The sequence below is a fragment of the Corylus avellana genome, chromosome 11 (assembly GCF_965113065.1).
Source record: "Corylus avellana chromosome 11, dhCorAvel1.hap1.2, whole genome shotgun sequence".
NCBI classification, from domain to species: Eukaryota; Viridiplantae; Streptophyta; class Magnoliopsida; order Fagales; family Betulaceae; genus Corylus; species Corylus avellana.
In genome coordinates, this window is record NC_142500.1 from 14,215,186 (window position 1) to 14,231,611 (window position 16,426).

At 38.7% G+C, this 16,426-nt stretch overlaps 2 protein-coding genes across 2 annotated transcripts; both read right to left on the reverse strand.

The window, feature by feature from the left end:
- Positions 1-2,584: 2,584 nt before the first annotated feature.
- Positions 2,585-5,627, reverse strand: LOC132166247 (putative pectinesterase/pectinesterase inhibitor 51). The gene is made up of 2 exons (XM_059577029.2): positions 4,113-5,627; positions 2,585-3,686 (listed from the first exon to the last, which is right to left on the reverse strand). Exons 1-2 carry the CDS (start codon positions 5,158-5,160, stop codon positions 3,004-3,006), a joined length of 1,731 nt encoding a protein of 576 aa, XP_059433012.2. The 5' UTR covers positions 5,161-5,627; the 3' UTR covers positions 2,585-3,003.
- Positions 5,628-14,232: 8,605 nt separating this feature from the next.
- Positions 14,233-16,225, reverse strand: LOC132166339 (putative pectinesterase/pectinesterase inhibitor 51). The gene is made up of 2 exons (XM_059577141.2): positions 15,237-16,225; positions 14,233-14,999 (listed from the first exon to the last, which is right to left on the reverse strand). Exons 1-2 carry the CDS (start codon positions 16,195-16,197, stop codon positions 14,317-14,319), a joined length of 1,644 nt encoding a protein of 547 aa, XP_059433124.2. The 5' UTR covers positions 16,198-16,225; the 3' UTR covers positions 14,233-14,316.
- Between the last annotated feature and the right edge of the window lie 201 nt (positions 16,226-16,426).

Genomic DNA, 16,426 nt, shown 5'->3' on the forward strand with positions numbered 1-16,426 from the left:
AATTTGCCCTATATATATATAAATTAATAATAAAAATAAAAAAAAAATAAAAAAAATAAAAGAAGAAAGTGACGGTGGGTCACTTGACCCACCTTGGTGACCCACGGTGGGTCACCATGTGACCCTCCGTCACTTTTTTTTTTCTTTTTTTTTTTTTAATTATTATTATTATTTTTAAATATAATAATAATAATAATAATAATATGACCTGTGGGTCACAATATGGGTGGGTTAGATCCACCAGTAAACCCACGGGTCAAGAGTTTTTAAAAAAATATATTTTTTAATAAAAATAAGGGTATTTTAATAATTTCACACCCCTCCGTTAGAATTTAACTAAAAATCCTAACAGAAGGAGAAAAGTGGAAGAAAATCAAAATTTCATAGACGAAAGTGAGAAATTTTGAATATTGAAAAGGTGTTTATAAAAAATACATAAATTCATGAGGGATAAGTAGAGTTTCTCCCAAAAAAGAAATAGTAGTTCTGGGGTTAAGAGGATAAGAGCGATATATAAAAAGTGGATTCCCCCGAAATGCTTTGTGCTAACTATAATGGAATTGCCACTATAAGTTTTGAGTGACCACTCTATTCCCATTACCACGAGTGTTAGATAATTAGAGCATTGTTTTTACCAGGAAATTCAATCAAATCAGCTCAGCACTAAGTCCTCTTGCAGCCAAACAGACAACAGGGAGCACATGTGAAGCATTAAATCTTCCATATAACACCATAGAAGCAACTATTACCCTTCTGCTTCACGACAGTGCAACTGAGACACGGGTCTCTAGTCTTCTCTATTGCGTGGAGCCCGTACCTGTATAGCTCATGTGAACTTTGCTTCATCTTTAGGTGTTTTTTGTTTTTTTTTTCTTTGAGTGGACAGTATTCTATCTCACATACAACTAAAGATAATTTTGAGCGCTTTCTGTATAAAGTTGTTTGATAATATGTTTATTTTGGAAAAAGTTTACATATTTCCTTAAATTACCATTCAATTGTTGATGTTCTCCCCTCAAAACTAGGATCCAGATCTATCCAACTTTTAAAAAGTATTGCAGAATGGGGTGACGTTGAAGATGGCCAAACCACCCCATGCGGACATGGGGTGGCTCGGCCACTCTAGACGTGCAATACGTGATATTTTTGTATTATTATTTTTTTATAAAAAGCAAAAGATAAAAGAGAATAGTGGACTTTTTCTTTTTTCTTTTATTTTTGGTTGAAAGCAAAAGACAGAGAGCATAGAGGTTGACAGACGAAGCAACCATACCTCAAGCATTTTCGTGCCAGTCTTATTTTGAAGGACCCATAACCATAGACGCAACTCGCAAGCGTGCCTTTTAAGTTATGGCCTGCCCATGACTGTTTACATTATACAATGCTCAAATTACTATCATGGACATCACCCAATCCTGTTGGCAGCATTGATTGGGGAAAAAAGTGTTAAAATTGAAATAAAATTGTTCTTATTTCTAAAGGTTCGGTGAATTGAAAGTCAAATAAAGAGGATTTCAACCCAACCAAACCAAAACCACCAACTTGGTTTTGTTTGCTTTGTGACAATTTCTAACGTCGCCGGCAAGTCAAGAAAGTTAAGGGCAATGTCGCATTTTTAAAAGTTCATGGTATGGTATGGGGTAATGCTGTCATTCTCTCCATCTTTTGTCTTTTCAACGCGTGCGACTTTTAGTAGCTAACTCACACGTCAAGATTTAATGGAGCGACATTGACCATTTAGTACTCATCCAATTCTTCTAAGAATTCTAACCGCTCTGTTCCGCAATGGACGTATCATCCATAGAAGAATATCTAGGACAAAAATATTCTTTTATCATAATTAACGAGATATTCTTTAATCTATTTGAAATGAAGAAGATTATAATTCTCGAATTGAAAGGGATACGTTTTCTTCGTATTATTAATGAAAAATTTACCGAACAGCTCAACCGTTGACCAGCCAACGGTAGCATTTGGTAACTTTTCTTCATGGGCCGTGATTCTGAGAACGCCGGCGTGCTTAGCACGCCAAGCTATTTTTATTTTTATTTTTTTTAATTTTTTAATATTAAAAAAAAAAAAATTCGCCGGCGTGCCATTCTCTTTTACTTCACCCTTTCTTCATATGAACTCTAGTGAACAATTTTATATTTTTACTATTTAATTTCTTAATATTCGCTCTAAAACATTCTCTACTTTTTCCTTACATTTTTTGGAGGGACATTCCTAAGAGGACCACCACAAGATCCCTCACCTTCCCTTAGCCCATCACCGGGGACGAACTTACACAGGTCCGTGTAGGGACAAATGTCCCCCCAAAATTTTAAAATTACCCTTAAAACTTAAAATTTTACTCATAAAATTTATGAATTTTTATGAAATGTCTTCCCAAAAATTAAATTTTTACATTTTGTCCCTCAATCTTAATTGTCTAGTTTCGCCCCTGCCCACCACCACCGCACATCTCTCTCTAACATCTTCCTCCGCAGAAGAACCCCATCACACTTCAAGTTCATCGTTTTTGATGAAAGAAAAGGTGAGAAATGATCAGAAATTAAAAAAGAAGAGAGAAAATAAGTTACAGTTGTTGCCAAAATATAAGTAAACACTACAGCAAAGTGTGGGGTTTAGAGAACGAGAAGACAATTTACTGGAGCTCTTTTTAGCCTTCATTATCTAAATTTAGACAACCATTGACTTTCACATAAGCATGCTCTTATGCCATTATTTACAAATACTAAAATCTCTCTGTAGCATCTTCCTCTGCAGAAATACCCATCACACTAGAGAGACGAAACTCAGTCTAGCCACACACAGAGATGACAAAAGAGAGATGGGTGAAGGAAATGGCAAGAAATTATTTATAAAAAAAAAAAAGAAGAGAAAATAAGCTACATTGTTGGAAATGTAAGATTTAGTGTAACAATATGATGGAGCTAGCTCTTTTTAAACCTATATAAGCTAAAAACTTGTTGGAAATGCTCTCTATTTACTTATACTAAACTAAGATGATGGAATCCACTCATTTCCCTGAATAAAATTCTCTACAGAATATGTGTGAACGTGCTCTGCAGGGATTTGGTTACTCCATTTTACCCTCTGAGTCAAACTAGAACCTTGTCCAGAATTTCCCAACTCCCCATAATAAAGCGTTTTCAATGCAAAATCGCCACTCCATGGCAACCAACCTTCCGGGGTAACAAGAGCTTCTAGGTTGCAGTTTATGAAAACTGTTCTCGAGTACTCCTTCCATGGCCTCCCCAAGTAATTCTTGTGTACTTGGGGTTTGCTATTGTACAATGCCATGTATTCTTCGGTGCCATTGATGACGCAATTTTGGAAAACAAAACCCGTTGCTTGGGCCGGGTCGGTTCTGCCGTGTGCAGTGACGGCATTGGTCTCGCCTTTCTCCGGCTTGAGCTGCCGGGGGCGGACTAAGATTTGGGAATCTTGGAAAACAGAGGCGGAGTTTCCGAAAATGAAATCCACATTGCCTTGGATGCTGCAAGATTTGTAGAACTGGCGGAGGGAGTGAGCGTAGAGAGTATCTTGATTGCCTAGGAATTCGCAGTTCTCGATGACGGATAAATCGCTGTCCGATCTGAAGGCAACTGCTTGGTGGGCATCGGGGCCGGCGGTGTTCTGGATTGTGAGACCAGTGGCCATGAATCCATCACCTGAAACGCCTGCTCCAAGATGATTCAAACATTAGCACAAACAACATGGTATTAACAAAGCAAAGCTCTAACTATAACTTTGATGAAAAATAATAATAATAATAAATATTACTTTTCATACGCATTTCATATCTGTTAATATGATAATTATTAATATAAAAAGTACCTTAAAATACAATAAAACAAAGTCGTAAGTCAATATAACAAACGCGTAGAAGTTTGACCGTTGCGGGTCTTGGATTATTGGACCCAAAACAGATGACCAACCAAACTTGGATTAATTATAATTTATGCATGACAGCTCAACATCAGCAACTACTTTAATTGGACAAAATTACTTAAACAACAGACCTGACTACAAGATTTTTTATTTTTTTTATTATCGTTATATTAATAATAAATTTGAGAATAATGAATCTAGGAAGAGAAACTAACCAACTGTGGCGGTGTTGAAGGTGGAAATCCCAGGCTGGCCCACATTCAACGACCCCGTGATGACCGTTTTGCCCATTCCGTCACCCAATAACACCACGTTCTTCTTCTCCAATGGAATTTTAACCGTCTCCTCGTACACCCCCTCCTTTATGTGTATAACGAACCTCCGTTCCCCTCCGTTATCCGGCGCCGCGTTCACGGCTTCCTGCACCGTCTTGTAGCAGCCCCCAACAGTGGCGTCCTTGCACACCGTCACGTCCGCCTTCAAATTCGACGGAACCCCGCCCTTGAAACCCGACCCGGACCCGCTGCCTCCCTCCCAGAACCCGTCGCGCTCCGTCTTGGGCGCGGCCCACGACCCGGTATCCTTCCCGTAAATGTCGTACGCGAGCAACATGCTCAGCGCGTTGCTCGTGAGCCCGGTCAGCGAGTCCAGAAACGACATCGTCTCGTTCACCATGCTCGTGTCGTTGGCGTACTTGAGCGCGGACCAGCAATCGTACTGGAAGAGAAGCGCGGCGCTCAGCCAGGCCCTGGCGTCCTTGACCCTGCCATTTGGCAGGGCATCGTTGGTGGTCTGGGAGATCCGGTAGTCGGAGTTGTGGAGGACCTCGAGACAGTTCTTGGCGGCGGTGGTGCGGTTCTGGCTAGAGGCGGAGGAGTCTAGGATGGACTTGACCATAGACTGGGCGGTGTGGAGGTTCTGGGAGGAGACCCAGATGGCCGACTGGATGAGCTCGAGAGATGTGGGATTGGAGGACACGCGCTTGGAAAGTGTCAAAGAGCTCTCGCATGCGACAGGGAAGCGCGTGGCCTTACACGCCTGGCGGATCGCAGGCGGGGCAGAGGTGGAGGGGTCGTTGGGAGTGGGTTGACGGGCTGGGGAGTGGTGGCGGGTGGCGGAGGAGAGGGAGAGGAAGAGGACGAGAGAGAGAATGGATAAAAAGAATACGGAGGCCATGGAGATTACAACGAACTTGGACGGTTTTGAAAAATGTAAGAAAGAGCATCTGGGTTTTGTGGGTTTTCTGTGATGGGTGGTCGTCATCGCAAATCTATATATACACACACAAAAGCTCGATGATTGGATTTGGAAAAAGGGTCGGTGATTGGATTTGGTAAAAGGTGAATGGAAGTCACGGGGTGGATGGATAATAAGTCACGGGTTGTTTTGTTTTGGTTTGGGAGTGGGAGTGGGAGGTAAATGGCGGGTCGTCACAGACTTTACAGAAGACTATAAGAGGGAAGATCCAGTGGAATTTTGGATTTCTTGCCAATTATTCCATGTGGAAATGCCTATGATTTCTTTGCCAAGATTTGACCGTGTTCCCCTTTTTAGGGATTTGGATCTCCCTGAATTTTTCGAATTTCTTTGAAATTCTTACCGTAAGAATGGGGAATGAGGAACTTGTGGAGAAAATGTGAGCTCCACGGCGACCTATTTCAGGGATGCTAATGGCTCATCTCCTTCTTTTTGAAAGCTTAACTGTTGACCGACAACGATAACCTTGGGGGCCATCGAAATTATGAACCAAGTCTTTATTTCCTTTTATCAATGAATTGAGAGTTGCAAGAACGAGAACCCTCCCTTTTTTTTTTTTTTTGGTTTGTTTTTTTGTTTTATTCCTTTCATAAAAATAAAACGTGTTGTCCTAACAAAACAATATCATATAAATATAATGAGAAATTTTTCCATCTAAATTTGATTTATGATTTGTTTAATGCTTTGAATTTTACTGTTTCAATCATTTCTAGATCTACAACATATTCTAGTGAATCACATTTGTTGCTCGGTCTATCACAACTTTCTCAATTAGACAATGATTTTTTAACTTTTTCATCTCCGCTATAAGTGCATTTCCAAACGCAATCTCTTTCGTTACTTCTACCGTGAGTGATAATTCTTCTATATGCTTGATAATGGGAGAGGCTTAGGTGCGGTGGTGACAAACTACCGCACCCTGCGGTAGCCCAAAACGTGGTCGTTTTGGGCATTAAACGACCACATTTTGGGAAATAAAAAGAAAAATAAAAATAAAAATATTAAAAGATTAAAAGTAATAATATAAAATTGGTTAAATATAAAAATATTAAAAATTAAAAAATTAAAAATTAAAAAACTAAAAAACTAAAATTATTAAAAAAAGAAAAGAAAATTAAAGGAGTGGTTGGAACCACCCCTTTGCCAACCACACCATGGACAATCTGGGGTTGGACGAACCACCCCATGGCTAAGGGATGGTTCGGCTAGCCCCAAAAAGCCAAAATGGAGGTGGTCCACTGACAGCCACCCACTTCCGAGAGCCGGTGACGCCGATCCAACCACACAGACATATTTTTCTTTCTCTTTCTCACCGCCACTCTTCACGAGAGCCACCCACACCCACACGAGCCATCCTTCGTATTGTTCATGTTGTTGAGATGCTACTCTTTGGAAGACTGATTTTAACTCTTTTTTCTTGTATTTTGGGTTTATGACGATCCTGCTCTACTCCCTCCAGATTTCCATAACCCTAAACTTAAATACCCCTTTTGTCCGAAACCCTACCCAGTTCGCCGCTTCTTCAATTTCTTTCTTCTCTTTCTTCCTTCTCGTTCTTCTACGGTCTCTACCCAGCACCCACAAAATGCAGCCATACGTAATTCCGAGCCATAGTTTTTGCAATCTTCTTTGTGAGCATTGATTTTTTTTTTTTTTTCTTTAGTTAGATTTTTACGTGGGTTTGTTGGTTTTGGTTCATAGGTGTTCTTGTTTTCATTGGGTTTAATTAATCACCGCATATGGGAAGATTTTGATCGTCCATGGGGTGGCTGGACCCTTCACCAAAATTGAGTGGTCCGACCACCTCATTTTGGCAAAGGGGTGGCTCTTCTTTGTCTTTTTCTTTTATTTTTTTTAATAGTTTTAGTTTTTTAATATTTTTATTTTTTTAATTATTAATATTTAATAAATTTTATATTATTAATTTTAATCTTTTAATATTTTTATTTTTATTTCCCAAAACGACCACGTTTTGGGCTACCGCAGCTAAGCCTCTCCCCTTGATAATTTCTCTGTTATCGGTCAGTGATTTGCTTCCAAAAAATAACCAAAGAGAAATCAAAAGACAAACCAGAGATTTAATATCATTACTCTTAAGGTTTAGTATAAGCAAACCTTTAGAAAATGACTAAATGAAATTAAAACCCCAAAAAAAGAGGAAAAAAAAAAAAAAAAAAAAAGCTTCACCTCATAAATCACAGCTGAAAACAAATTTAGATACACTACAAAAATCGCATTTTTTTTTCCTAGCCATTTCTGACGTGTCCTTTTTTACGTGTCTCAACGGTTAAAAGGGCGGGTGTCAAAAAATCCAAATTTTTGACGTGGCATTTTCACCACATCAAAAAATTTTGACGTGTCAGAAACTGGAATGTTTAAAAAAAAAAAAAATTGACGTTCTAGTTTTACAAATATCTAATATCCAATATGTCCAATGCATTCAATATCCAATACATTCAATCCAATACATCCAATATCCAATATCCAATATCCAATACATTCAATTCAATTCAATCCAATATCTACATTTACATTATCCAATACATTCAATTCAATCTAATATCTACATTTAAATTATCCAATATATTCAATTCAATCCAATTTCTACATTTACATCCAATTAATCCAATGCATCCGACAACATCTCCAACACATCCAATAACATCTCCAATACATCAAATACATCCAATTATTCCAATACAACAAACATATCCAACCCCATTTCAAACATATCCAATACATCAAATTAATCCAATATACATATAAAATTCCAATTCAATTTGCATATACATCCAATACATATGAAATTCAAATACAAATGAATTAAACAAAATTTTAACACATATACTACGTTCCAACATAACACAAAACAAAACAAATATATACATAAAAAATATGTTCCAACACTACAAATATCTACATCGAAAATACGTTCCAACACAACAAAAAACAAATATACAATCAAACTATTTCTGTTCTAACTACTCTCAACAAATATATAGCAAACTATATGTTTGTTATACATAGTAACAAAATATATATACAAACAAATACATCAACAAATAGTAACAAAATATATATACAAATAGCGATGAGAAACCATGTGCTCAGTCTAAATCAACATAGTCATCCCTAACGCCTAGCCCACATTACCTACAAATGAGTTGTGAACTAATGATAATCAATAAAAAAATACAGAATACAGATATACAGTGATGCAAATATATGTTAGTTCTAAAATGAACCACGGGAACAATGTGTTGCTAACTGAGAATTTTGTGGAGACACAATTCTAACAGTTAAAGTGATCGATGCGAGCTATAGTCATGTTAACTAAAGAATAACAAAAACAATACAAATATAGCATTACCTCTGTCGGGCGTGGATCCAGATGTTGATGCGAGCATGGCCTCAAGAAGGCGGAAACGAGCCTTAAAGATGGCATCTTTTCCTGCTATCTGAGCTTTTTGTTCTTCAATCTGTTTGGACATCTCATCTATCACACGTCTTTGTTGTGTCTGCTCATCTTCAAGTTCTCTAACCCTATTCATCATCTGTGAGAATGAGGAGTTCCCAGAATTCTCAGACCGTGCCTAAGACAACGTATAGTACGAATGTATGCTACCTCGCACCGGTAGAACATTTGGACCCACCTGTTTGACCCTGCCAGTGTACTCAAGCTTATTTTCGTATGCTTGAGCATACGCGTTATTCGGTGTCCACCATACCGTCCCTTTCAGTCACGCTCGACGTCAATGCCGAGTCAGTAGGTATCAATTCCTTCATCCTCTCCTGTACGTTAAATAACAAGTTAGTATCTCATATAAAGAAGGTTAATCATAAATAATTTATCAAAATATATATCGCTGAATACTTACACATTTCTCCTTGACCACTTCATTTGGATGGTCACCATCCTTCTTCGTGTATGTCAAGATGTAAGCTTGCGCTCGAGTCGAAGTAGTGCCCAAAGATAAGGTATATATATATATATATATATATATAAAATATAAATATGTGCGGTAAATAAGACAAATACCTCTTTATGTATCGCTCTAGCAAAGCTCATCGACTAGGTACAGTAAGGTGCGTTGTTGTTTGCTCGCAATGCCTTCATGTAGGCAGCATACTCCTACACAAGTATCATTCTTAATATGTTAGCCCTAACACAATTACAATTAATGAAACTACACTGGTGACCTACCTGATTCTTCGGGTCGCACCATTGATCCAACAACACATCCAAGTTGTATGCGTTGTATTTTGAAACAGCATCTTGGCCCATTCTCGCCTTCACGATGTCAGGAGTATCACCTGGCTGAATTTTTATCGCTTCTTTCACTGAGTGTCTCCAACTCTTCAGCTTCACGCCCATATCTCGGAACGCGTCTCTTTTAATCGCATCGAGATTGTATTCAGGCAGGATGTAAAAGTCAACCTGCACAAGTTAAAAAAGTAAGACGTATAATTTACGCATTAACAGCGTTTGACCTAATGAAATACACATGCTAAAATATAACAGATAGTTTAACCATACCATCAAGACGTCCCATATATCCTCCTTCGTATGGGGCGGTACCTGCATCCAATCGTCTCGCAATCTAACATAATTCCCACTCCTTATGATGTTGCCAGTCATCCTTTAAAATTTTATCCCGTTAAATCTTACGGGCTACCACGCTCTATTGTACTCGTAGATGACCTTTTGCCTGGTGGAGACATCCCACGTCTTATTCGATGGTTTAATGGTCTCTACTTGAATATGGGTGCGCCCGTTTCATCGATGCCTAACACATTAATAATTACCGATGTTAATTATTTGCAATTCAATAGTAACTACATAACTTATATACGTATTCAATATTGGTATTTGAAGCATATATACTTACTTATTGTCCGAAGTTGGCGACTGCCCAACACATCTGGAGTAGGGTCATCGGGCTACGAGTCATGCGTGGCACCTATCCCATCATCCACGTCCGCCGCACTGTCATCCGGTTGCGATGGCTCAATGTGTTCTCGTCAAGGGGGGGGGGGGGATAATTGCTCTACATGGCCATGTGAATATATCCCTAACTCGCTCATCGTAGGCGGCGGACTAGGCATATGAAACTCTTGCTCCGTGTCGTATAGAGACGGCTGAAACTGATACCCCATTTGGGACCCTTCCACATACTCTGGAAGTACTGGTCTATACCCCTAGTCGTCTACCTATGGGGACCTTCGTCATCTACTCTTCCCCTTAGTACTCATACCAACCTACGAAACACATCACGCACCCAATTAATTATGTATACAATAGATAAAATATGCACCACAATTACCAATCAATGTAGAAAGAAATAACAGAAAACAAGTCAATTCATGTAAACTACATATATAATTTTATCTTTTTGAATCACATACGATTATATTGGATCTAAGTCTGGTCGGACGTAGTCAATGTCATCCTGCGGATCCACTTCATTATTACTAGTCAATAGGAGCGGCTCACACTCGTGGTAGTTGGCACATTCATCATCAGGACCTTCACCCTGACCAATGTCGTATACGTTTCTAAGTTTAGTCCTTACAACACAAGTCCAATCAAGGTCCCTTTCATCTTTGATGTAAAAGACTTGGTCAACTTGTGACGTTAACACATACGGCTCATCAGTAATTTGTTGGCCCCAGTGGACAAGGTTTTTGAAGCTAACTAGTATCATGCCATACTCGTCTACCTTATATTCCCTGTCCCTCATGTTGTCCGTCCAATTACACTTGAACATAACGTACTTGGTCCTGTCGAAGCACTCTATCTCAATTACTTCTGTTAACTTCTCATAGTACGTTTCGCCATCAACAGTCGGCACGCACAAGCCAATGTTGTAATTTTTTTTTTTTTAAATGACATTTACATAATCTAAATTTGTAAGACTAAATGAATTTTTTATATATGGAGACCCTAGATAAAATATATCTAGATAGCTAGGTTATTTGTTTGTTGTTATTGTTATTTATTTTTTTTTTTTTGTTCTGATAATGTGCATTTGCAAAACCTATACAAAATTTAAGTCTAAATCTAAATGCAAAATCCTGCACAAAAAAACCTAAACCTACACAAAATTTAGGTCTAAATTAATCTAAATGGAAAAACCTGCACAAAAAAACCTACTTTCAAAAAATGTACGTATGTAATTTTGCACGCATGCATGTATATAAATACATTAAACAATATTCCCATCATACAAAACATATATTTCAAAAAAATAAATTAATGAAACAAATTCACAAATTAATACAAAACATATATCTCAAACAAATAAATTAATTAGCTAACATGTAAAATTAATTTGATAATATAACTATATCAATAATATATAATAATACACACTGTAAATTATATATTTATATAATTTATTTATTTATATATAGTGTGTTATTGCAATAACACACTATATATATATACCTAATCTGGAGAGGCCGGAGAACGTGTGAGAGGATGGAGAATCACCAGAGGGAGAGCTCGTGACGGTCGGAGGGAGGAGCGGCGGTGACGGCCAGTGAGAGAGAGAACCACTAAGAGAGAGAGGGTGAGAGAGAGAATGGCCGGCTGGTAGCTTGCTAGCTAGTGAGAGAGAGAGCGCGTGTGAGAGAATGCGTGTGACTGTGATGGAGACGGAGCTAGATATGGTTGGCGATGAAAAAAAAGTGGTGGAAGGGAGCTGGTGGGCGCGGGGGAGAAAGAAAGAGAGGGAGGGAAATAGAAAGAAGGAAAAAAGAAAAAGGAAGGAGAGCTGGATTTGCGCGTTCCCGAGGTAAACTTCTTGACGTGTCAACATAGGACACGTTAAGAAGTTCTTGGCACGTCAAGAATTAATTTTCTTGACGTGTCCACATGTGACACATCAAGCAATTCATGTGGCACGTTAAGAATTGCAAGATAAATTTTTAAACTTTTAAATTTTAATTTATATCATTTTTTTTCTTCTCTTATATCATTTTTTTCTCTTATATAACACGTTATACATACAATATACTTAAAATTAATTAGAGAATAAATAAATTAATATTCTAGATGTACAAATAATAAAATCCATTTTTTCATGAGGACTCAATAATCCACTCACCGAACACATATTTTGTGTTGGCCGAGTTCATGTGAAGTTTGCGGGTCTTATAAAATAAATGTATTATGTTTGTCCTATATACTTTTTAAAAATTAATATGGCTATCATATTAATATTATTAGAATGATTTATGCATGATAATATCATATCATATTAATATGGCTATCATTTTATTTCAAATTAATATTAATGAAATGTTTGATTCATATGCATGCATGTAATAATATTAATTGGTATACAATAGTATGATTATGATACTAATTGGCATGCATGTGATATATACGTATACGTATATACCAATTAATCTATACTAATATGATAAAATTAATTTTTCATACCAATTAAAATTAATTTACTACCAATTTTTTTTTAATACATATTGTATAATTAATTTACTGCATAATTATAATTATTGACATGGTGAGTAAAGGCACGTCAAAATTTTTGACGTGTCATATTGGCACGTCAAAAATTTTTGACGTGTTAAAATTCGACACGTCAATAAATTTTTTATTGACATATTTAGTTAGACACATCAAAATTTATTAACATGACAAACATGAGTTATTGTTTACCACGCCAATAAAGTTCTTATTTTTTGTAGTAATAGAAGAGAAACAGGAACCGTTACAGATCTTGGAATGCTAGCAGGGACATCGGTAATTGAGCTTGGAAAGCTAGCAGATAATAAGGTCAAGGACTATGAAGCCAATGACCTACAACTGGGACTAGTAGTGACCACAAGACAAATTCAAACTCTCATAGTTTGATTAGTACACTAATCAACCACGGAATAGAGGGATTATAGAGGGCCCAATTACCGACGCCTCCTTTGAAAATGGGGCACCCATTAGAAATCACTTGGAAAGCCGATGACCCGCTTGGTTGGAGCCTATAAAGCCAACAACCTACAACTGTATAACGGCCCCAAATTTAAACCTATAAATTTTGATCAACTTGGAGAGTGCTCCTACCTATTGACAATACTTCTAGACTAATTAACTAGTAATCGACTAGTGGTATCACCCATAAACTCATCATAGTAAAAACACGTGGAAAGCAAAAAATACATGTTCTAATGTTACCAATAATATGATTATTCATTAATGAAATTATGTGACATCAATTATAGATTCAAAGCTTTCAACAACATTCTATAAACAAGACATCAAACAACCATCTAATCAAATTGATAATACAAGTCATTCACTTGGTGTCTTCATTTTAGCAAATTCTCTCACTCTATATTCTAGCAATTCGCTAAATCTCAAAATATTGAAGTGTTTGATAAGTAGAAGGAAAATAACTGTGTAAGACCACGATTTAGTAAGTAAATTTTATAGAACCAATTTATGTAATGAGTTTTGGTGACAAGTCATAACTCTAGAATATTAAACTTGAGTTTTCACAAATATAGCTTGGATTGCCTCCGTTATTATACCATTAAAAGAAAGGGGTAATTAATTTTTCCCTCTATGAACTACAACACATTTTCACTTTGTACCTATGAACTACCAACTGTGACATTCGACCCCCATAAACTACTATTTTGTGTCCCAAACCCTGCTTTCGTCAGTCAAATGCGTTAACTCAGACGGTAAAAATGATAATGTGTTGTAGTTCATGGGGGCAAAGTGACAATGAGTTATAATTCATGGGGTAAAATGACAATGAATTGTAGTTTATTGGGGGCAAAATGACGGATAAACCGTATGAGTTAAACGCCTTTGGCTAACGGAAGGGATCTTTGACTAACATAAAATAGGGTTTTGAGCACAAAATGGTAGTTTATGGGAGTCAGGTGTCACAATTGGTAGTTCATAGGGGAAAGTGTCAGAGCGTTGTAGTTGATGGGGATAAAAGGTAATTACCCCTAAAAGAAATTATGTTTTATTTTTTTAAAAAAAATATGCTTTACACATATATTTGGGGGGGGGGGGGGGGTGTAAAAATGCATATATATATATATATATTTTTATCAATATCCCCATCTGCAAAATACAGAGAATGGTTTTTGATATCCACTCATGTCCACTCATTTATAGATACTAAATTAAAATGACGGAATCCACTCATTTCCCTGAATAAAATTCTGCACCGAATATGCATAAATGTACTCTGTAGGGATCCGGCTACTCCATGTTACCCTTTCCGACAAATTAGAACCTCGTCCAGAATTTCCAACTTCCCCGTAATAAAGCGTATTCAATCCAATATCGTCTTTCCAGGGCATCCAGCCTTGTGGTGTAACAAGAGATTCCATGTTGCAGTTTACAAAAACGGTTCTCGAGTACTCCTTCCATGGCCTCCCCAAGTAATTATTGTGCACTTGGGGGTTTTTATAATACAATGCCATGTATTTGTTGGTGCCATTGATGAGGCAATTTTGGAAAACAAAACCCGTTGTTTGGGCCGGGTCGGTTCTGCCATGTGCAGTGACGGCATTGTTCTCGCCTTTCTTCGGATCGATTTGCCGGGGACAGATTAGGATTTCGGAATCTTGAAAAATTGTGGCGGAGCTTCCAAAAATGAAATCGACATTGCCTTGGATGCGGCATGATTTGTAGAACTGGCGGAGCGCCTGAGCGTAAAGGGTATCTTGATTGCCTAAGAATTCGCACTTCTCGATCACAGATAAATCACTGGCCGATCTGAAGGCAACTGCTTGGTGACTACCAGGTCCAGCGGTGTTCTGGATTGTGAGACCGGTGGCCATGAATCCATCACCAGAAACGCCTGCGAGCACATGCAACAACATGGTATTAACAAAGCAAAGCTCTAACAACCACTTTGATGAAAAAAAATAATGATAATAATATTTGTTAGTTTTCAGTTTTCACACATATATTTGACTTCAAGATTTTTTATTTTATTTTGAGAGAATAAAAAACAATTTTCTTTTTTAATTTTTATAAAATAATTTTCACCAAAAATGAGGAAGATAGCACCAAGCATTCTCCTTTAGAAACTAACCAACTGTAGCCGTATTGTAGGTGGAAATCCCAAGCAGACCCACATTCAACGACCCCGTGATGACCGTTTTGCCCATCCCGTCTCCCAAAAACACCACGTTCTTCTTCTCTAGTGGAACTCTAACCGTCTCCTCGTACACCCCCTCCTTTATGTGTATCACGAACCTCCGTCCTCCACCGTTATCTGGGGCCGCGTTCACGGCTTCCTGCACCGTCTTGTAGCAGCCCCCATTAGTGGCGTCCTTGCACACCGTCACGTCCGTAGTTAAATTCGATGGAAACCCGCCCTTGAAACCCGCCCCGGACTCGCTGCCTCCCTCCCAGAGCCCGTCGCGCTCCGTCTTGGGGAGGGCCCACGATCCTATCTCCTTCCCGTAAACGTCATATGCGAACAACATGCTCAGCGCGTTGCTCGTGAGCCCCGTCAGCGAGTCCAGAAACGACATCGTCTCGTTTACCATGCTCGTGTCGTTGGCGTACTTGAGCGCGGACCAGCAATCGTACTGGAAGAGCAGCGCAGCGCTCAGCCAGGCCCTGGCGTCTTTGACCCTGCCATTTGGCAAGGCATCATTGGTGGTCTGAGAGATCCGGTAGTCAGAGTTGTGGAGGACTTCGAGACAGTTCTTGGCGGCGGTGGTGCGATTCTGGCTCCCGGAAGAGGAGTCCAAGATGTACTGGACCATGGACTGGGCGGTGTGGAGGTTCTGGGAGGAGACCCAGATGGCCGACTGTATGAGCTGGAGAGAGGTGGGGTTGGAGGGCATGTGCTTGGAAATAGTCAAAGAGCTCTCGCACGCGACAGGGAAGCGCGTGGCCTCGCAGGCCTGGCGGATCTCAGGCGGGGCAGAGGAGGGGTCGTTGGGAGTGGGTTGTTGGGCTGGGGAGTGTTGGCTAGTGGCGGAGGAGAGGGAGAGGAAGAGGAAGAGGAAGAGGACGAGGGAGAGAAAGAATACGGAGGCCATGAAGGTATGAAAGCGCAGCAGCAATAAGTGTTGTGTACTGTGGGTTTTTTGCCATGGATAGTGGTCATTGCGAATTATCTGTATGTATACACACACGAAAGGAAGCTAAAAATGGATGGTAGTGATTGTTGTGGTGGTGCGGATGAGGAGGGCCCGGTGATTGGATATATTTCTTGCCAGTTATTCCATGTCCGAATTCCTAGGATTTCTTTGCCAAGAGTTGTTCGAA